Raw genomic sequence first — 22,643 nt, forward strand, 5'->3', positions numbered from 1 at the left:
GGGACATTGCAAACCTTTTTATGGGAATCCAGATGTATTGTAGAGCAGGAGAGCCGTTGCTGCTGAACCTTTGCAAAGGGAGCACTTTGAGAGGGTGCAGCTGCTCTGGTGGTGCAACAAGCAGCTCCTGGCCGCTACGTTTCCATCAACCTGGAGGTGAAGATGCAGGAGCTTAGCTGGGTGGCCCCTTTTTGGTCTGTGCACAAGCAGGAAGGAGGAGAGCTCTCTCGGCACATGGCTCCCACACGCCTCCCTCCTGGCTAGGTGGCCTTTCCTGGCATCCCTCGCAGCAGCCCCCCACAGCCCCTGCCTGTCCTTTCCTGAAGGAAGCAGAGCAAGCGAAGACCCTTGGCAGCAGTTGGTTCTGTAGACAAAAGGAGACAGATTTGCTGGTTTCTTTGAGAAAGCTTCTCCCTCTCTCTTCTCTCCCCCCCAGGTGGCAAGCCTGCCGTGAACAGATTTTTGAAAGGAAAAAAGTCAGAGTTAGCCTTCCTTTGCATAAGGCCACCGGTGAGGAATCACCAGGCATCTTAGTTGTAGAACATGTTCTGAGCTTCTTTTCCTTGTCTTTTGAAATTCTGTCTGATGAATTTAAATACTTAGGGGTGACCAGAAAGCACCAACAGGCTTTGTAGGCCTCCTCTGAGCCCTTGGATTGTGCCTGGACTTCCAAAAGGTTGTTGAGTCTTCCCATTCTCTTTCCCTCTGCATTTCTAGAACAGCTTCTGAGACATTCAGGTGGTCCTCTATTTTAGCACCGGCATTTTATTTTTCCTGTCAAATCAAATACTACTTAGAGAAGCTTCTGCTTCCCTCTCATAAGTGGCAAGTAACCGATGAACAGGGTGATCCAGCATGACCGTTCCTCTCCCTTACGATCAGGCAAAGCTTGCCTTACCCTGGGGCCTTCTTAGGTTTGAGAATAATAATGCACAGCTGTGGAAGGCCGGGAATGCCCTTTGGGCACTGAGGGGTTGTGTCCCAAGGAAGCCTTGGGGAAGGGAAGTATTTGCTTAATGCTTCTTGTGACGTGGTTGGTTTTCATCAGTTGCCTTGAGATGCCTTTTTCTTCTGGCTTTGCTTGACAGGCAGCGTTTTATGAAATGCCTGAAGATCACTCGGGAGGAACAGAATGGTGAAGGCGCTGAGACCAGGGCACGTGAATTGAGCACGGTCCTCTGAGAGAAATAAGGGGGCAAAGATGGAGTATCTGCCACTTTCAGGAAAGCCTGTCTCAAATTTTCCAGTGGGCATCTCCAAAAGCTTCAGAGTCCTTGGAGGCCTGCATCAAAGATATTGACCTAAATTGTCAAAAGGCTGAAGGCTAACTCTAGGTCACAGTAAATTAAGGCTTTTCTTTTTTAGAATAATTCTTGATGTGAAAGGCTAAGATCTTTGTGTAGAGAAAACTCTTCCCACCCTCTCTCTCCTCAATAGTTGCTATTTAAATTAAAAAGTCAACTTTATCATCTTCTATTTTAGCCCTGAGTGTACCTGGAAAAGGTGAAGCTATTGAAGTATATGCCCTCCTCTTAGCTACTCTGTGTGTGTGTGTCTCAGTGCATTTCCTTCACACTGGGGTTTCCTGCTCTTCTAGTTTTGAAAATAGTTATTCTTTTTTATGCTTTCGATCAGTTTTTGATAACTGCCTGGACTGGCCCCTGCAGTTTTCTTAGCAAAGGTTCTTGGAAGTGGTTAGCCAGGGCCTCCTTACTAGGGCTGGGAGAGTGTCTGGGCCTGCCGTCTTAACCACAATTCCCAACGGCCTTAGTTACATCTAGTTTTTATTCTGCTTTCCAAAGGATAATGTATACGTTTAGATGAGATATTTTCTTCTTCTTCTTGGTAACCAACGCCTTTAAACTGCCTGACTTTTTGTCTGGCCTTTTGGCCGGGTTGGCACAAGGAATAATTTGATGACTCTTCGGAGTTGCTCTCTGCCCCATTCAGGGGCCTTCAGAGGAACAACTCCTGCAGGTTGCAGAGAAAGCCTTCTGTCTGTGGTGGTCTCTCTTTCCAAAGTCTGAAGTGCTGGAGGGACCTGAAGATGAATGCTGAGCCTTTCCAAGAATATCCTTTCTTCATGCTTTCCTCCGTGGGGAGTGGGGAGTGCTGAAAGAGCTTGCTGTCATTTCCTCCAGGCTTCAGTGCAGGCGGGCAGAGGAGCAGGTCCATGGGTCCAGACTGGCGGCTGGCAGACTTGAGCTCTGAAAGCAGTGCCTGTAAGACGAGGGTCTCGCTCTCTACAAGGGTCCCCATTTCTCATTGCTGCCCATAATTCGGACAGGCCAAACTTCTGCCCATGGCCACAGTTTCTTTCCACAGGAGCCTTGAAGAGGAGCAGAGTGGGGCTTTTGTTGGTGGGCCACAAAAGAAGCTTTTAAAATTGAGAAAGGAACAAGACAGGGGTGTCCTCTGTCCCCATTATTATTTATTCTGACTTTGGAGGTATTACTGAATAAGATACGTGATTCACAAAAACTGAAGGGTATTGTAATTAGACAACAAGATTATAGATTAAGAGCCTTTGCAGATGATTTGGTTATTACCTTATCTCAACCTACAGAGTCGGCTCCATACATATTGGATATAATTAATCAATATGGGAAGGTATCAGGATTTAAAGTTAATGCACATAAGACAAAGATGATAGTTAAAAATATGACTACATTTGAAAGAGACAAATTAGCAAGATTAACAGATTTTGAAATAGTTAAAAAGGTTAAATATCTAGGGGTATACATAGCAGCTTCAAATACAAAATTATACAAAAATAATTATGAGGTACTTTGGCAGAAGGTACAGAAGGATATGGAAAATTGGAAAAAATTACAGTTGTCTTTATTGGGAAGAATTGCTGCAATTAAAATGAATGTTTTACCTAGATTTTTATTTCTGTTCCAAATGATACCTGTGCTTAAGAAAGATGAAAATCTGAGAGAATGGCAGAAAGGTGTTAATACTTTTATTTGGGCAGGGAAAAAACCCAGAATAAAAATGAAAATTATACAAGATACACGTGAAAGAGGGGGTCTTAAAATGCCTAATTTAAGATTATATTATGAAGCAGCGGTTTTATCACAAATCAGTGATTGGTTTAATTTAACTGAGAGGAGAATTTTGAATTTAGAAGGTTATGATTTGTTATATGGATGGCATGCCTATTTGTTATATGACAAAAAAGTGGATAAAGTATTTAAGGTTCATATATTAAGAAATGCTTTGTTAAGGGTTTGGAAAAAATATCAATATAAGTTAAATTATAAGATACCTTTATGGGCAAATCCTAGACATGCAATAGAAAATATAAGTATAGAACAAAAACAGGAGGTGATTACTTATAAAGAGCTTCTTATTATGGAAAGGGGGGCAATGTATTTGAAATCTTTAGATACACTGAGAGAAGAAGGTATAATTTATACATGGTTTCAGTATGGTCAACTTCAAGCTAGATGGAAGGAAGATCAAAAAACTGGCTTTGTGCAAAATGAAGAGAATTTGGTAAAACAAATTAGAGATCAAAAACAAATGCATATTAAAAGGTTGTATAATGCTTTATTGGAAATAGATTCTGAGACAGAATTGGTTAAAGACTGTATGATTAAATGGGCACAAAATTTTCAAGAGCCAGTAATGATGGAAACTTGGGAAAAGATTTGGATTAGAAATGTGAAGTTTACACAAGCACAAAATTTAAGAGAAAATTTTTATAAAATGTTTTATAGATGGCATTTAGATCCTAAAAAATTATCATGTATGTATTCTAATGTGCAAGCTAAATGTTGGAGATGTGACTGTGATGATGCAACTTATTATCATATATGGTGGACTTGTAGAAAAATCAAAGCATTTTGGATAAAGATTTGGTGGGTGATCCAGAATATTCTCAAAAAGAGACTGAAATTTACTCCACAGTTGTTCTTATTGGGTATAACTACGGACTGTACAGTTGCAGAGACTAAATTGATTTTGAACTTGATAACAGCAGCAAGATTGTTGGTAGCACAATACTGGAAGAAGGACTTTTTGCCTACTATTGGTGAATGGATACTGAAAGTAACTAATTTAGCTGAAATGGCTAAAATTTCAGCATATCTGAAGGATCACACACAAGAAAGGTACATACAGGACTGGAGAAGATGGATTGATTATATACAAAATAAGTATCAGACCAAAAAATATCAAATAGCTTATGAATGATTTCTTTTATTTGTATAAGCGTTATATAAGTGACATTAGAAGTATTATGTTTAAGAAATGGGATTTTATATATGGGGGGTTAAGAATTTTTTTTTTAGGGATGTTAGTTTAATGATTGGTTATGCAATTTAGATTATTGTTAGAGATCAATAGAAATACCTTGTGTTCTGCTCTGGGAAGTCGGGGAGGGGGAGGGGGGGTTGTGGGGGGTGATGGGGGGTTGTGGGGAAAATATGTTTGTTTTTTTAAAACTTTTTCAATAAAAAAAAAAAAAAAAAAAAAGAAGCTTCTCCATGAATGAGGTTGCTGTCCGTGGGTGACTCTCCTACTTTCCCAATCCTGTTGGCTTCCAGGTGGAAGGGGTGCATCTGTCTGTTGTGCGGGTGCCGATGCTTGTTTTGCCACCGACCCTGCCTGGCAAAGTGCCCGCAGTGTGGCATTATTGTAACCGTCAGGGGCACTTCAGGCCCTTGTTTAAGAAGTGGGAGAGCTGTCCCCACAGTTGGAAGGTTATCTCTCAGAAATAGAATGGCCTACAGCATATATATCAGAATAAAGTGTTAATAAACAGGTTAATGAAAAGGCTATAAAATTGGAAAGCATCTACGCTTCAGCCTCCTGTCACAATACAGGCAGCCTTCACTTAATGAGTGATCATTCAGTGGTCATTTGAATTTATCATGGGGTTCATATTTTAGACTCTCGGAAGAAAAACATGCATTTTTTAAAGCTATTAGAGATGAAACAGGAAGATGGATTTTTTAGAAGAGTAAAGCTATCATCCTGAAGTTAACTTTTAAGTTCTTCCGGTGTTAACCTCTCGGGTGTTAGGTCACAGGTGCTTCTATGATTTCCGTAGTGTTATCCTTCAAAGGCAGCTCCACTCCCTCTTCTTGGTGTCATTTTCAAGAAATTCCCCCACATGGTTCTTGGCACTTCTGATTTCTAGACACTGATGTCTCATGGCCCGTCAGACTGGACAATCACATACTCTCTCTTAAAAAATCACTCATTACGCTTGATTCCTTCACTACCTCTTATGGCCAGAGCTCCCCTCCCTGGACTGGCATAGATTGTGCTGACTGAAAAAGGAAGCCTGATCCCCATAGCTGCATGTATGTGTGTGTATGTGTGTGTGTAAGTTTCACCTTTCCTTATTTATATATATATATATGTGTGTGTATGTATGTATTTTTCCAACTCGCACAGGTAAACCACACAGCCAGCGTGACGCCATGTTGACTTGTATTATGACACTGTAAATATGTTAGAAATAATAATAATAATAATTATTATTATTACATGTATTTATATGCCGCCATTCTCCCGAAGGACTCAGGGCGGCGAACACAAGTTAAGAAACAAGTACAATAAAATCATAATTTAATCCAAATAATTAATTAGTAGTAAATAATAAAGCCCGGAATCAATCTCAGCCTATTTGTTTGAAAAGCCAAGTCTTCAGGTCCTGATGGAAGGAACGGAGATCAGGAGCCGTCCGGAGCTCGGTAGGTAATTCATTCCAGAGGGTGGGAGCACCCACAGAGAACGCCCTACCCCTGGGCACAGCAAGGCGACATTGGCTCGCCGTCGGAACCCTGAGGAGAGCGGCCCTACGTGAGCGAACAGGACGGTGAGAGGCAGGCAGGAGAAGGTCCTGCAAATATCCCGGACCTAAGTCATGAAGGGCCTTATAGGTGAGGACTAGCACCTTGAAGCGGGCCCGGAGAACCACTGGTAACCAGTGCAGCTCACGCAGGAGGGGTGTTATATGGGAGTAACGAGGGGCTCCTCATTAATAATGAGCCAAGGTGGCGCAATGGTTAGAGTGCAGTACTGCAGCCACTTCAGCAGATCAGGGGATCAGATCTCACCAGCTCAAGGTTGACTGAGCCTTCCATCCTTCCGAGGTGGGTAAAATGAGGACCCAGATTGTTGGGGGCAATATGCTATTTAGTATACTGTCTTTGGTGTAAGCCGCCCAGAGTCCTCGGAGAGTGGGCGGCATAGAAATATGACTAATAAATAATAAAAATAATAAAATAAGTTACCGTGCTAGCCTCTTCTGCCCTCAGTGATGCTTCTTGGAGTCTGTTAGGTTGTTTTTTATGGAAGTAGAGCTACTCCTGTGGTTATGTTTGCATCTCAGAAAGCTTTATGCAAGAGAGAAGCTCTTTCTGCAGGCAGGCTGGGTGAGTGGGTGGGTGGGTGGGTGGGTGGAGAGTTGGTGTCAGTGGCAGGGCTGCAATTCCCAGCTGAGGGCTGGGTGGGGCTCGGAAAGGGAGGGGAGCTCAGGCGTTTGTGCAGATGTTGCTCTGGTCTTGCCTTTTGGCTGCCTTGAGGAGAAAGAGCGAGCTTTTCAGCCACAATGCTATAGCCCGTGGATCCCAGCAAAAACTGCTCTCTTTTGAAAACCTACACATTTAAAAGAGCAGATAAAAGAGCATTATTTTTTAAAAAAGTATTTATTTATATACTGCCTTTATTATTTTTACAATTACTCAAGGCAGCAAATATAACCCGCACGTGTTTACAGACATTCCAAAGGCTGTGGATATATTGCATACCACCAGAAGACACCAGTCAGTGCCAAACTGGGACATCTTGACAGACGGCGAGACCCCCGGATTTGCCCCTCTCAAAACTCACTCTGGACACTCTGCCCCCCCCCCCCCCCCCCCCCGGCGAAGCCAAAGTCATCCTGACATCATCCCCACAAACGGCCTGCCCCAAGCCTCATCTGCTTTCAAGCCAATGCTGGGACTCCCTTCTGAGAGGCTCACCCTCTCCCCAAGAGCTCCTCACACCCTCCAGTCGGAGAACCTCTGGGCTCAGAAGAGTGCCAACCCAACCCCAACCCAGCTGCAGTTTTGTTACTGAAGGTGGCAGCAGCTGCTGCTAATTTTGTATCCCAAAATGAGTGTGTCTGTTCTGGATTAGGGAGTGCCTAATCCAGAACTGCTGCACTTGGCAGGGTGAATTTCAGAAAAATAGTTTGTCTACCTGCCGCTTTTCCCAAGACTTCATTGGCATGCCACAGTTGGTCTCCTCTAGTTGCAGGACCAGTTTAACAGGCCTTTGTAATCCACAGTGTTATTGCTCTCGGCGCGTGTCCTCAGAAGCTGCAGGAAGACGAAGGCTCCTCTGTCCACCTGTCTTGATTCCAATCAAAGCACAGGCAGCTTCAACTTGGGCACGTTGAGCTGAGGTTGAAGAAGGGCATTGGAGCTCCACCTTCTAGGGCAGCCCCTCTTTCTGGAGTCTCCCTGTCTCTTCTGCAGCTCACTCAGCTCGTCTTTCCACTCCGCTTAAGGGCCTTTGGGCAGGAGGCACACTTTATCTCCTCTCTCTCTCTCTCTCTCTCTCTCTCTCTCTCTCTCTCTCTCTCTCTCTCTCTCTCTCTCTCTCTGTCTCTCTCTCTCTCTCTCTCTCTCTCTCTCACACACACACACACACACACACACACACACACACACACACACACACAGCCTTTGGGTGTAGCCTTTCTGAAAATGGTGCTAGAGTTGTAATCAGTAATGCAATAGAAGGGAGAAATCATTAAAATATTTCAAGAATCGTAATCTGCATTTAAATGTAAACTAAATTCTGGCTTTGTCTTGGTTCTGCCTCCTTCTTTCCCCTGGTGACATCCCCTTTGGGTGCTACACAGTCCACCATGCCAGTCAAAGGCGTGGGCAATGCTCCTGCCGCAAAGAGATGGGCACACCTTCCAGGTCCCTTCAGGGTTTCAGTGGAGCTCCTAAAACTGCCCAGGATTGTGCCATCTCTTCTCCATTTCCATAGCATGATTCTTCATGGTAGGTTTCTAGAGGGAACAGTGCTTGATGTCTCACATGCCATGACATCATTATGCAAATGAAGCAAACATTGGTGTGATGACATGATACCCAGGACACCTTTATGGGTACCAGTGGCTTTTTTAGCCAAGTGGACAGAGAGAAAGAGTTTGGTGCCAATGGTATGGACACTGTAGCTGCCACCATGGCTTGGCTCCTTATAAAGCACCAGGAGACCGACCAGTGAGGTTGCTTCGTGACATTTTGGCTCACCTTTGTCTCTTTTCTGGGTAGATGGACTCACTTTCTGACTTGACCAGAAATATTTCTGAAAATAATGACACTGACGGAGACTTTAAAATAATATAGAAACACAGAATCCTAGAAATCTGACAGCAGAAAAAGACCTAAGTGACCGAAGCATTGTCCACAAGGAGATGGTAGTTATAAATTGGAGGAAAGATTGTAAAAGTTTTATAATTTTCAGGTACTGCAGTTGGTGTAAGAAACTGATGGGAAACGCATAGCAGAAGAAGACAAGAACAAGGATTGATAGAAACATCTTTCATATTGCAGGCTTGGAGTGGGGACATCTAAGGAAGATCCTGTGGTACAGGAGAATTTCTTGAAGCATAGAGAAACTGCTGTAGGTATCATGATGACTGAGTAATTTCTCTCCTTCCTTTTAGTGAAGGGAAACGGGCACAAAATACCTGTTTTATGCAAGAATCTTGTTTAGATTCTAGATTTTGCCTAATCCCCAAATTTAAAACTGATGAAGTTATTATTTGTGATGGTTTGTAAAGGGCCCACAGTATAAATCATAGATCTGTCCCTGCTAGGCAATGTCAGGTGTGGACTGAAGGGATGGCAAAAAGGAAGGGGACCGATGCTCATGAATTCTCAAGAGAATTTACATGGGATGCCCACAAAATAAGCATCAAAAGTCCTAGAATGCAATGATGGAACGCCGAAGCGACCCGTTTACCTGGGTGGCCTAAAGAGAGATTGTAGCAAGAAGAAAACCTTTATCATCAAGATTCATTGCTGAGATCCATAATTTTATTCTGCTGTTGATCTGTAAGCACTCGATCCCTGTTTTCAAGCTTGAATCCATTACATCTGTTGTATTTTGGTATGGTAATGGTTGAATGGCTAAATCTAAGACACCCCCTCCCCCATAAATAATTCCTTGGAAGACAACTTCACTGCAAAGTATTTGTATTTTAAACATCAAAAAGAGCCTTGGTAGTACAGTGGTCTAAGGCACCCTCTTATTAAGCTGGTTATTAAGACCAGATGCCTGCAATTACTGCAGGTTCGAATCTCGCCAAGGCTCAAGGTTGACTCAGCCTTCCATCCTTTCTAAGGTAGGTGAAATGAGGACCCAGTTTGTGGGGGCAATAAGCTGACTTTGTATAAATATACAAAAGGATGAAGGCTATTGCTTCACGCATTGTAAGCCGCCCTGAGTCTCCGGAGAAGGGCGGCATATAAATCAAATTTAAAAAAAAAAAAATAACCAATTTTTTCCAGAACTGAAGACGCTGAAAGGTAGGCGCAGTTGCGCAAGACCCAGGTGGGCTCTTTAGGAGCTGTTTTGAACCAGCTGCTGCTCCCATTTGAGGAGGGCCCAAACCCTGCAAGCCAAAGGCCGGATATCGGCCTTCTCCTCCCCACAAGTCAAAGACTTGTGCTCTGCTGCCCCACACGCCCGTCTCCCTGGATGGTCATTCTCTTTCCATTCCTTACACAGCGTTTCTCAACCTTGGCCATTTTAAGATGGGTGGGCTCTACTTCCCAGAATTCCCCAGCCAGAGTTGGAGGCCTCCCCTCTGAAAGCTGCCAAGGTTGAGAGACGTTGCCATACAGGGCAGAAATTCATATTTGTAGCAGTTCAGATCCAATTTTTAATAGAGGGTTTAGGAAGTTGTATTTTGGGCCCATTTTCTTTGGCAAGCATGTAAACTCTCTTGCTATCCTTATAAGAGCAATCCTTGTGTTTGTGGTTTCTTGCTCTTATTTTGTGACAGGCTAGTAAAACTGTTGGCTTTGGCTCCTGCTCTCTCGGAGCAGAATCGTCCTGCTGGTTTGTTATACAAATAGACACTTGGGGTTCACCATCAGTCTGAAGCGGGGGGCAGCTTTCCTCCTTGAGCAGGAGCCATTTGCAACAGGAAAGAGGGCACTGGAGGAGCTTTCAGGGGAGGCTCAGCATTGGCTCCACCTCAGATCTGCTTTTCGTCCACCCTTTCCTCTCCGTGGCAGCGACTGGGAGAAAGTGAGCTGCTGGACGTCACAGCGGGTCCAAATTAGGGGTTGTGTAGTCGACCAATAAAGTGATGTGTCTCTGCTTCCTTGATGTTGGTGGAGGCGGAAGCTTTGCGGGCTCTGTGAGTGAGGGTCTTTCTCAGGCATTTGGGCTTTTGCAGGCCCACATCTACAGCCCAGCTCCATTGGGCTTCTCTTCCTGTTGGGACAAACACAGCCTCTTACATCCTGCATCAGGCAAGACACAATCACACCACTCTTTCCAGGAGAAAAAATTGGCAACCATTTTGATTGTCTGTATTTCTGTCCTGGCTTGTTTCAGGAACATTACACCTCCCCTGCAGCTTGCTTTAAGGCTGTTTGAGCCCTGAAAATTAAAATTTTGTGTAAAAGGTAGGAGTAAATAATATGGAATAAGGAAAATGGAAAATAATAATTAGGAATATGTTTATATGTATTGAAACGTATAATACTCAAACGTTGCGCCATTCACACAATATGTATAATTTTTTAAAAAATAATAAAAACTTGATTTAAAAAAAGTTTCTTTGAGCCCCTGTTATATTTTCTGAGTTTTTTTCAAATGGAAATAGGCTGCTGCTATTGCTCTCCATGCCTTTTCATGTTTCCTGTTTTGTTTCCTGGTCATTGTGTTTATTTAATTTTATAATGTTATGTCTGTTTATCAAGACTCATAAAGGTAATCTTTAATAAAGGCCTACTCTCGCCTGTTCAGTACCTGTGTATGGTGAGTAAGTAAACTCTAATCTTTGTTGATGAAGAAGAAAAAATTACATTTTGATCAGTGCCTTAATCTCAGGACCTGCTACCCTGTTTCCCCCAAAATAAGACCTCCCCTGATAATAAGCCCAATCGGGGTTTTTGAGCACACGGCAATAAGGCCAAGCATTTATTTCAGGCTTCGAAAAAAATATAAAACAGGGTCTTATTTTCGGGAAAACACGGCAGTTGCACCCCAAGCTGAACCGGCAGCTGAAAGAAAAATCAGTTTGGACTCAGGCTGAGACTGCTTGTAAGACATAAAAAATATTGCTTAACCAAGTGAGGAGAAGTTGGTTCTGCTGCCTTGAAAGAGGCGGTAGTGAGGCCCCTCCTCAAGAAGCCTTCCCTGGACCCGGCTGAATTAGCCAACTATCGTCCAGTCTCCAACCTTCGTTTTGTGGCGAAGGTTGTTGAGAGCGTGGTGGCACGACAACTTCCCCAGCACCTGGATGAAGCTATCTATCTAGACCCGTACCAGTCGGGCTTCAGGCAGGGGTACAGCACAGAAACGGCATTGGTCGCGTTGGTGGATGATCTCTGGAGGGCTCGGGACAGGGGTTGTTCCTCAGTCCTATTAGATCTCTCAGCGGCTTTTGATACCATCGACCATGGTATCATGCTGCAGCGGTTGAGGGGGTTAGGAATAGGGGGCACCGTTTTGCGGTGGTTCTCCTCCTTCCTCTCCGACCGCTCGCAGTTCGTGTTGGCAGGGGGGCAGAGGTCGACCTCGAGGCGTCTCGCATGGGGAGTGCCGCAAGGGTCGGTCCTCTCGCCCCTCCTGTTCAACATTTATGTGAAGCCGCTGGGTGAGATCATCCGTGGTTTTGGGGTGAAGTGTCATCTGTACGCTGACGATACCCAGCTGTACATCTCCACCCCAGACCACCCCAACGATGCCCTTGATGTGATGTCCCGCTGCCTGGAGGCCGTGCGGGCCTGGATGGGGAGGAACAGGCTCAGACTCAACCCCTCCAAGACCGAGTGGCTGTGGCTTCCGGCGCCCCGATATAGTCAGCAGGTGCCATCGCTGACTATTGGGGGTGAATCTTTGCCCCCCACGGAGAGGGCTCGCAATCTGGGTGTCCTCCTGGACGCGCGGCTGTCTTTAGAAGAGCATATGACGGCCGTGGCCAGGGGGGCCTTTTATCAGGTTCGCCTGATTCGCCAGTTGCAGCCCTTTCTGGATCGGGACGCCCTGCGCACGGTCACTCATGCCCTTGTTACTTCCCGGTTGGACTATTGTAATGCTCTCTACATGGGGCTCCCCTTGAAGAGCACTCGGAGGCTCCAACTGGTCCAGAATGCGGCCGCGCGGGTGGTTATGGGCGCAACCCGTTATGCCCATGTGACACCCCTCCTGCGTGAGCTGCACTGGCTCCCGGTGGTCTTCCGGGTGCGATTCAAGGTGTTGGTTACCACCTTTAAAGCGCTCATATGGCATAGGACCCGGGTACCTCCGAGACCGTCTTCTGCCACCAATAGCCTCCCACCGACCAGTTCGTTCCCACAGAGAGGGTCTCCTCAGGGTGCCATCAGCCAAGTTATGTCGGCTGGCGATGCCCAGGGGGAGGGCCTTCTCTGTGGGAGCCCCAGCCCTGTGGAATGAACTGCCCCCGGAAATTCGTAAGATATCTGACCTCCGGGTGTTTCGCTGCGCATTGAAGACCCTGTTGTTCCGCCAGGCCGGACTATCAATATAATAGTTTTAAATTGGGGTATTTAAATTTATTGGGGTTTTAAATTTGAGCCATTTATTTAATTATTTTAAATTTTATATCATTGTTTTGTCTGTGTTTTTAAATAGGCTGTACACCGCCCTGAGTCCTTCGGGAGAAGGGCGGTATAAAAATAAAATTATTATTATTATTATTATTATTATTATTATTATTATTATTATTATTATTATTATTATTATTATTATTAGTTAGTCGGTTGCTGCCTCTGTAGCTGCAGGTATTTATTTCAAATTAAATCAAAAGCCTGTTAATGCAGTGGTTAAAGCCCCAGATTAGAAAATGGGAGGCTATGAGCCCCACCTGAAGTACAAAGCAGTCTGGGAACCTTGGCTAGTCAGTTTCTCTTCGTCCCAGGAAGGAGGCAACGCAAACCACTTCTGAAAAACCCCGCCAAGAAACCGGCCGTCTCTGAGAACCGGACACTATTGAATGGAACCAAAAAGATACCATGGAGTCTCTTCTTGACCTCTTGCTAGTCCTAATTTGTGTCTTGATTTTCAGGCCTGTGAAAAGGCCAGTTGTGGACCAGTCCGGATCTGGGCTTTAGAGATATCTATCTATCTATCTATCTATCTATCTATCTATCTATCTATCTATCTATCTATATGTGATATTTTTGTAATCAGGGTTTTTCCTATGTTGATAAAAGATGTTAAATGGCCATGGTGGGATGAAATCTCCAATCATCACTTTCAGGCCTGTCAGACATTTTATGTTGTTTATTCTGAGACTTATGGGAGACTGGGATAGCACTATTTTGGGGTTTTTTTTGAACCTCTTCAGCCAGACACACCCATATTTTATGACTCCTCCCTGTAAAGGTCAAATATTTATTCCTTTTAATTCATAGGTGTGTCTGGCTGAAGAGGTTCAAAAAAACCCCCGAAATAGTGCTATCCCAGTCTCCCATAAGTCTCAGAATAAACAACATAAAATGTCTGACAGGCCTGAAAGTGATGATTGGAGATTTCATCCCACCATGGCCATTTAACATCTTTTATCAACATAGGAAAAACCCTGATTACAAAAATATCACACACATATATATATGAATGAACAGGGGCATCGGCGTATTCGGCCCTATTCAGACAGAGCTGCTGGACACCTCTTGTTGGGAGGGGACAGAAATCTGAAGGACTGAAGTATTTCAACAATGTGCACTAACACAATTTTTTTAACACAGCCTTAAAAGTGTGTGGGGATCTACCAAGCATAGTTGGGTGGCAATACGTATGTTCCCTTTGGTACAGGGAAACATTTGGGCAAGTTGGCAGCAGGCGTGCTTGTATGTGAAGTGCACGTAGGATTGTATGCTTTTGTATATTTAATTAGGAATTAGTCCCGTTGAGCAGATTATGCCACAGGCTTTATTTAATCTCTGTACTTGTTTGATAAACTTTTCCTCCTATCCTGCTTTTGGATTCTTAAGCCGATTACTTACACTGACTGTGGGAAACTGAAAGAAAATGAGGAGCAGCAGCTCTGAGACACTCAAACTGAAGTTTGCTTTTGTTCCGATGTTGTCTGGTTTTTCCACTGGTGTTGCGTGCTGGTGTTGTTGCTGATCGGTTGGCCTGCTCTGCGACCGTACGGTGTTCAGTGGTTCAAGCCAGTGGTGGGATTCAAGTAATTTAACAACTGGTTCTCTGCCCTTATGATTTCTCCCAACAACCAGTGTGCCAAACTGCTCAGAAAGTTAACAGCCGGTTCTCCCAAAGTGGTGCGAACTGGCTGAATCCCACCACTGGTTCAAGCCCAGTCATTTTCTGCAAGGGAAAGACAGACTGGAGCAAAATGGAGCAAGACCAAGCAAGAGACTCGCCTGTCTCCCGATGGGAAACGGGTTCAAGTAGGATGGGAGTTAAAGTGCAGGCAGCAGGACATGTTTTCAAATTGGTGCTGTTTGGGTATAGTAGAAAGGCAGAATTCAGACGCCTCCCTCTTATTACGATAAGCTGTGAGTCTCTGAAATCTGGCTCTGCTCTTCACAAACAGAGAAGTCAATTACTTACCTCCGTCCCCTCCCCGTTTTAACTTTAATTCATGCTGTGCATTTCTTTTTCCCTATTATTCTGAAGTACAAAGCTGCAGTTCCCTCCTGTTAAATCAAGTGCCCGGAGTTGGGGTGGGGGGTTACCAGCTTGAACAATTTCCATGGTCCCTTTTTCTATTTTGGCATATTTGATTGGTTTGAAAAGTGACCTAAACCAAGTCCTGCTTTGCCTCCTGAATATTGTAGTGCAATCTCATTTGCTCAGCCTTGAATCTGTTTTCCATTAAATAAATTCTGGCTTCAAGAGGCATTGCAAGAATCTGAATCGCCGCCCCCATTCCACTGCTTGGATGAATTTCTCCACTCGCCGCCATTTCCCCCCAAGTAACAGACAACCCCTTGTCTTGGACATGCCTCATGGTGGGGCTTTACTAAGTTCCTTGATCCATGAAAACATTTAGCACAGGACAAAGTGGCAATGGGAGAGGACACCGTTTATGCTGGATTGAAGTTTTGTTTGCTTTGTGGTAATTGGAATTGTGCACCATTGCTCTCCAATCTGGTTCTCTCTCTTTCTGTATAAGTCAAAAAAACACAGTGCATTTATTATTACTTATTATTATGAGTTATGTCCAACACTGTTGCCTTCTCCAGAGTGATACAATAAGGAGTAATTGCTTTTCCGTCCCAATCTTTAGAATGAAGGGCAGGGAGCCAGTGGGAGACCTGTTGGCTTTTCACAGACTGGGTGAGGCATGATTAACTCAGAATTGGTTTGCTAGGTTGCATACAGGGCACCTTCTGTCCCGCCTTCCTGCCCTTCCACAACAGAGTTTCACAATAGGATGGATTGAGTGGCTGAGATTGGCCCAAGGTCACTCCGAGAGCTTCCATGCCTATGCATGGACCAGAACTCGGCTTTCCTTCATCCTAGTTCAGCACCTTAACGGCAACATCCCAGTTCTGCTCATTTCTGCTTCATGCAAGTTGCACTAGACTGGTAAGATTGAAGTTAATTACATTGTCTTGCCACAATTCCTGTCTGATTTGTCCCCCCATCTGCCTCCTTTCCCATTTGCTTGTCTTTTGCACGGGTGAGAGTGATTTTTTTCACCTGGCCTCTTGTAGTTGGAACTCTGGTGGTTTGGTGGGGGCAGATTGGAGAGAGACTGGTAATCTTCCTCTTTCCTCCATTGGCCTCTTGCTGCAGGGAATTTATGAGGAGCAAATAAAGAAGGCGGTTGCAAATCTGCTGCCTAGGAACAGTCCTGATATCTTGATAATTTGGATCTCTTGAATTTAATTTTTATCTCTTTAAGTACTCGGATCTTCCTGATTTTGTTGGATGGTGATTTCTTAAGTCACCTTAGAAGAGTGGTCAGTCTGGGTGTCCAGAAGCTTTTGATGGAGGACTGGGCCCCCGTCTGGTTCTCCTCCTGAGAGGTTGCCTACCGCAAAAGGCACCTGGCAGAGTCATCTGCTGAGCTTGTGGCACGACGGTGATTCGGTCCGAGGAAGTTGTCCAGCTCTCCGGTTTGAGCTTCGCGACCGAGGGCTTCAAGATTAAACCCCAGAGGACAAATATCGGGGAGGTAGAGGCGCACCCCAGAAGGAAGGATCCCGGCAGAGCTGCCTGTTGGGCTTTGCTGCCATCGGTGGGGAAGCATGTTGTGATCTGAGAGAGAATCTGGGATCTCTCAGGGGTCTCCCTCCTTGGGGGCTTGCCCAGCCCCAGCATTGCATTCTTTGGGCATTCAGGAGAGCCGTTTCCCTTTCTTTCCGAGGCTTTTCAGCGTCTTGAAGTTTTAATTTCTCAATCATGCATTTCACTGGAAGTTCTGGCGAAGGGCGGAAAGCTCCGTCCAGCCAGTGAGTCTTCCCTGTATGGCTGCATTTCTGAGGAATGGCCACAAAAGAGCCAGAGAGGCTCAGGCTTTGCACAAAATGGAGGAGGTAATTCTGAGTTTCTTTGAATGGCTCTCAAGAGGCTGGTAGCAGCTGAGCGCTTCCTCCTGTCAGAGTTGGAAAACAGATCTCTGTGGGCAGAAAACGCTGAAAGAGGCTTTTTTGCAGAGAGGAAGGGTAGAAATAGGTGCGGGGCTTCTCTCATTCACAGGGCTCAGCTCAAGCTCTCTTCCTTCCCTATTTTGTGCCGGGAAGAGGGGGAGGAGGAAGAATGGCGTTTTAAAAATCTCCATCTCCATTATGCCCCACTTCAGCATTGGGTTTGCCTGCAGGCCAGGCCTGCGCAGGGAGTGTTCGACTCGCTCTTCTCCAGCAGGAAAAGAATTCGGCACAAGGAGAGATCCACCTGATCTCTCTCCCTCCCTCCCTCCCTCTCTCTCTCTCACACACGTCCGATTGTCAGCAGCAGGTCTTTGAGGGAGGGGCATTTGTTCTTCTTTGCATCCCTTTTTATACTGTTTTAGAAGAAGGATTATTTTCTAGAGCATTTTATTCCGAACTTTTCAAAACTACTATTACTTAATTTGTGTCAGCCCTGCCATCTTGAGCTTCTTCGCTTCGCTGGCATTCTGCCATGAAACACAAGGGGGGTGGGAGAAAGAATTTGGGTAAATAAAGTTTGGGCATGGGAAGACAAACGGGGTGGGGAGACAAGTTGAAAGAACCAGAGGTGTCAAACCGAATAAGCCACTGCCAAGGACACCTGGCCTGGGAACAGAATGCAAAAGCCAAACTTCAAATCAGTTCCCAAAACATCAAAAAGGCATACTATTGGACACGGATGAACTGGTCAAAGGGGGAGGGCCAGGGAAAGGGGGGAAAGTGTAGCCCTTGTGCGTGAATACTCAGATCTAGATTTGCTTTCCCTGCAACCACTTAACTTTAGTAAAAGAACCTAACACTTCAAACAAATGGAGGGTTTTTCTTTCGTAATTCTCTAAGCCACACTCATTCACAAGCACACGTAATGGTGAGTTAGTGGGTTTATTAACAATTCCCTTCCCTAAAGATCCAGAGCTGTCCCAATTAAATCCAGCCAAATGCAGGCCAATACCAGTCCACAGAGCAATGGCCAGTGAGCCCACAAGGCCCTTGAAAGTTTCCCAAACAGGATAAACCCATTAGGCAAAATTAAAACCACAATACAAGAGGTTATGAAAAGTCCAGAATTCAGAAGGTACGATCCAAAGTCAAGGCAAGGCTGGAATCACAACAACATACATCTAGGAAATGTACACGTTCCAAGCATTGTCTCCATCTGTCTGCTGTGCTAAATAGCCAGTTTCTGGTGCCGTCAGAAACCACAGGGTGCAGTAGAGATTTGCCTCCCAGCATCTGGAGAGAACCGGGCGGGGCAAAAAGTGTGGGGTAATGGTTACAGCATCACGGAGGGTGAAGCAGGTTCATTCCTGTGGGGGATTCTGGGCCAGTCATTCCCTCAGCCCAGATAGAAGCAGAGTCCTGCATCACATTACCTCTCTTCGTGCCATGGTCAAATGTAATAAACCTGGGGAACGGCCCAGTCATCTCCTGACCCTTGGAAAAACCATTGGCTGTCTGAAGGTTCAGAAAATAAGACGAACCCCACCCCCCCACCTTCTAGCTGGGCTTTCTGGAGAGCCCTTCTCTTTTGTGCCTAGCAGAGCAAGTGAAAGGAGAAGCTTGTTGGGGACAGTCTGAGGATGAGTTGAGTGGCTGTTGGCTTCAGCATGTCGTCTCTCTGGCCCGGCTGACCTTTTTGTTGTTGTTCCTCCTCTTCAATGCAGCCCATCTGGGGCTCTGCAGCTCTTCCTGGACACACCCATGTCCAGTTCCTAGATGCTTTCTGCCGAAGACACTGCAAATTTGATTCTACTCAAGCTCAGCCAAGCAATCTTTTTACGCTTGAGAATGTGGCAGTTGGCCATGGGAAGAGACTTGGTGTGGTGAAAGAACTGACAGGAAGCTAGGACAGGGTTGGGGTGGAGATGAAGGGACATCCAGATCTTCAGTCCTTGTTTTCTTGTAAATCTGTAGAGGCCTTTTTGTTGCCAGTCCCTGAATCACAGCTCCGCCTACCTCAAAATGTGGATGTATGGTTAAAATAAGGAAGGGGTGGGGAGGATGTAAGGATTCACGCTGCCCTCTAATTCCTTTCATGTTCTTGGTCCATTGCCCTTAATGCTGAGGGCTGGCTATGCAGGATCTTGCTCAAGGTCCTTCTGTTTCTCCTTTCCCGTGGATCCTTCACTCATCTGACCCCAAATAGTCAGAGGTTTTATTGGCCAGGAGGTATCGAACTCCTCACTGGTTCCATGGCATTTAAGAGTGTAGGGGCTGGTTTATCTGTAGCTCACCCACCTGGCCCTCTGCTTCTTTGTGGCTTGTTGGCCTTTAAACGAGGCTGAAGAGCGTAAAGGGCTCTTCTTTGGATTCTGCTCCATGAGCCCAGCATGGCAATCAGAGGTTTTTCCCTGAGAGTTTTGCTGCCTGCCCTTCCAATTAATTCATGTGCCACCAAGCAACTCTGTTGAATGCTGATTTCATATGCAATTCTGTGGCGCTGGTCAAAACAGTTATCTTCTCTTGGTGTTTAAGACCGAGTTGCTTTTGGTTATGCAAGTATTTTCTAAACTTCCAAATTCCAGAATGCATAGAAAAAGAGAGCAGATGAGTTTTTAAGGCATTTTAGAGACAGTGACTCAAAAGTAAATTAATTCATATATGCTGCCTGCAGATTCAGTTGCACTGAGAGGGAAGAGTAACAGGAAGAGGAAGCATCAAGATCACAATCAATCATGCAGGAAGGGACAGTATCAAGATCACAAGCCATTTAGTCGGATGACGGTTCTGCAGAAGAACCAAATCCAGAGCAGCCCTGCCAATGTTTTCCTTCCTTCCTTCCTTCCTTCCTTCCTTCCTTCCTTCCTTCCTTCCTTCCTTCCTTCCTTCCTAGACAGACCTATGTTGACCCCAGCATGGAAATTATTTTTCATGCACACAAAGTCCCTCTTCTGTTTATTTTAAAACTGGTGAAGGCGGTTTAATAGCCATGGAGAGCAGCGTGTTGGTAAACATTTACTCTGCTGCCTCTCTCTGATTCCTGATTCCATTACAGATTGTTTTCATTAAAAAAATATTGAGAAGCTGCCATGCTATAAAATAGAGTGCCAGCCTTCAACGCAAGATTTATTTCCAAGAATATCTGTTTGCTCCAAAGGCCTTTTTGGCAGGCAGAAGTCAGGAGCTGCATCCAGGGCGTTCTGTGGAAGCTGCAGAGGCCAGCTGGGGCCGTGGGCGGGGCCGGGAGTGAAGGGGGAGGAGCCAGGATGAGGCAGGCAAGCCAGCTGTGTGGGGGCAGTTGCCTCTTTGTAAGCAGGTGATGCTTGGGGGAGCCCAGCTTTCATTCAGAAGTCCCCGGGGGCCAAAGTTCAAAATCAGTCCTCTGCTTCAGTTATGAGGTTTCTGCAAATTGAGTTGCTCTCCTTGTATGCTCACTCAAGTGTGAAACTCTCCTGTTTAAACTTTCCCAGACTATTCCTTGGCTGTCCAGAAATTCTCCTTGACACTCCAGTCCTTCCAGTTTGACTTCATTGGGGACACTCTGACAGATGATGAAATCAACATTGGTAAGTGCTTTTTTGGCCAGCTGCCTCTTTTGCCTTGTCAGGGCTAGGCGCTAGAAGTCCATTTAATGTCCTGCTTGAGTAATAAAATTCTTGTTGCGATTCAGTTTAGAATATCATGCATCAAAGCTATCCGACATACTTAACGGCCTCTCCATAGCTGCCATGTTAGCCTCTTGTGATGGGCAGATCAGTACTTAGAACAGCTCAGATCCAGAGCAGCAGCCACCTATTAGGTCAGCTGAAGTTGCACTGAAAAGTGCAAGTCGTTAAAGTTTAAAAATTCAAATTATATCTGGCCTTGTTGATACGTCTAGTAGATTTATGTCTTGTTTCCCCCTGGCCAAGGGTTCCATGTAGCAGCCTGGGGAACCCAGCAACAGCTGGAATGTGTGTTTCCAAGAATGGGACCTTCCCGCGTTTGGCTTCCTCCCTCCCCTTCCCAGCACGACTTGGGAGGCCCTTAACACAATGCAACTTCCTTCCCTTGAACAAAGTGTGTTCATGCTAGAGTTGTGTGATCGTCTGTCCTGATCAGAAGGTGGGCTTCTACATATTTCCATGGGAAGAAAATAAACTGCAGGGCCCCTTTTGAGAATGCTTTTCTAAAGAGTGTATTTACTATTCACATTTCTTAGCTGATAAACAACCCAGTTGTATCTGTGATTACTTTGCCTATTAATATTTGAGATGGATGGATTGATAGATGCAAATGTCAGATCAGTTTTTTTATTGCAGTATATAGTAAATGTTTTATAAAGTCATGCAGAATTTACATTTGGGGGAAGAATAAGTAGAAAAAGTGAAGGTGTGAACAGTCAGGGCAGCTGCCACGTGATGAAAAAAGACAAGTGTCAGAAAGCAGCAGGCCTGGGTCTGGTGAGCGTTGGGGAACCCTGAGGATAAGACAGGAAAACCGAAGGAGGGGAAAAGTTTGATGAATTGCAGAACAGATTTGGCACAGCGTAAATATCCAATAGATGATTCCATATTGTCCTATGAGGAAAGGGAAGAATTCGTGAGTATTATGCTGGGGCAGGAGAGATCCATCTTCTTGTGCACTTTTGAATTAAAGCAAAAAGCCAAGGCAAGACGGTGGGCTCTGGGTCAGAAGCCGTATGTGTTTTGATCCAGATTTGAGGCAGTAATAAAATGATCACGTGGAAATGCTTCATTGGGTTCCAGTGGGCGGTTGTTTTGGACGTGGGAGCCTTGGGACACCCCTCTTGTTTGCTCAGAAGATTTCTCGCTGGTCACAGCTGAATAATCTCTCCTGACACATTGATATGATAACTGGCCAAGAAGCCTACGCATTCAGGGTATTAATCCACTATGAGGATGCTAAAGGGGATACAGATGGGGGAAGTAGGAAGTACTGAATATTCCCATCTCTTAGAGTCAGTCTTTGTTTGTATCCCCCCTTTATTAGTTTTACAAATAACTCAAGGCAAGAAACAGATCCCATAACCTCCCCCCTCTTCCTATTTTTCCCACCACCCTGTGAGGTGGGTTGGACTGAGAGAGAGTGACTGGCCCAAAGGCACCCAGATGGCTTTCATAACTAAGGCGTGTCTCCTGCACAGTCTCCTGCTTTCTAGTCTGGGGCCTTATCCATTACACCAAATTGGCTTCTGTTAATTTCTCAATTATTTAATCTCTCAATTAATGTTTTCTCATTACAGTATTTTCTCTCCTTTTCAGCTGAATCCTTTAAGGAATTTGCTGAGCTGCTCCAAGAGGTGGAACTTGAGAGGTCCATGATGGTAAGGACATTTCTCCTTCCTCCTTAGTCAGAAGTGGGTGGAGGATTCAGTAAATGGGACTCAGCTCCATCATTGCATGACCCAAAGCATGTTTGGCTTGGGCCCAGCATGTTGTGTCAGTGTTGAACCTTGGGAACTGTAAATCTTGATTTAGGTATAATCTCTGCAGTTGTGGTTTATTTGATCTATGCTTGATGTCTAAACCTAGCCAAAATAAGATCAATAATAGCTACAGTAATACAACTTCTAACATAGTGCCCTTGCAGAATTCCCTGCCGGAAAGGAGTCAGTATGGATCTATCCCATTTTAACAAGTTACTTTCTTTCCGGGGGTTTTCTGTGCATTTCACTCCTAATTATTGGATTATTTAATTAAAACATCTTAATTACCGTGGATATTTCTTGTGGGGGTTTTAAATCAAGCAGCTGCATTTCTGGTGCACGCTAAATATGCCCATTTCTCTTGCAAAGCTGTCTGTCCTTTCTTTCAGGTTTTTCCACTCTTCTTTTGCTTCAGTTCAGTTCCGGGC

At 45.0% G+C, this 22,643-nt stretch overlaps 1 protein-coding gene across 2 annotated transcripts in view; it reads left to right on the forward strand.

The window, feature by feature from the left end:
- Nucleotides 1-22,643, forward strand: part of OPHN1 (oligophrenin 1) — a 118,195-nt gene that overhangs the window by 17,330 nt on the left and 78,222 nt on the right. For both annotated transcript variants that reach the window (XM_070951838.1, XM_070951839.1), the window contains exons 2-3: nucleotides 20,258-20,353; nucleotides 22,052-22,113. In XM_070951838.1, coding sequence (XP_070807939.1) covers nucleotides 20,258-20,353; nucleotides 22,052-22,113 — 158 coding nt within the window. The remainder of the gene's footprint in view (nucleotides 1-20,257; nucleotides 20,354-22,051; nucleotides 22,114-22,643) is intronic.

This window comes from Pituophis catenifer, unplaced genomic scaffold (genome assembly GCF_029215685.1).
Source record: "Pituophis catenifer annectens isolate HBS135680 unplaced genomic scaffold, rPitCat1.0.hap2 SCAF_11, whole genome shotgun sequence".
NCBI lineage: Eukaryota > Metazoa > Chordata > Lepidosauria > Squamata > Colubridae > Pituophis > Pituophis catenifer.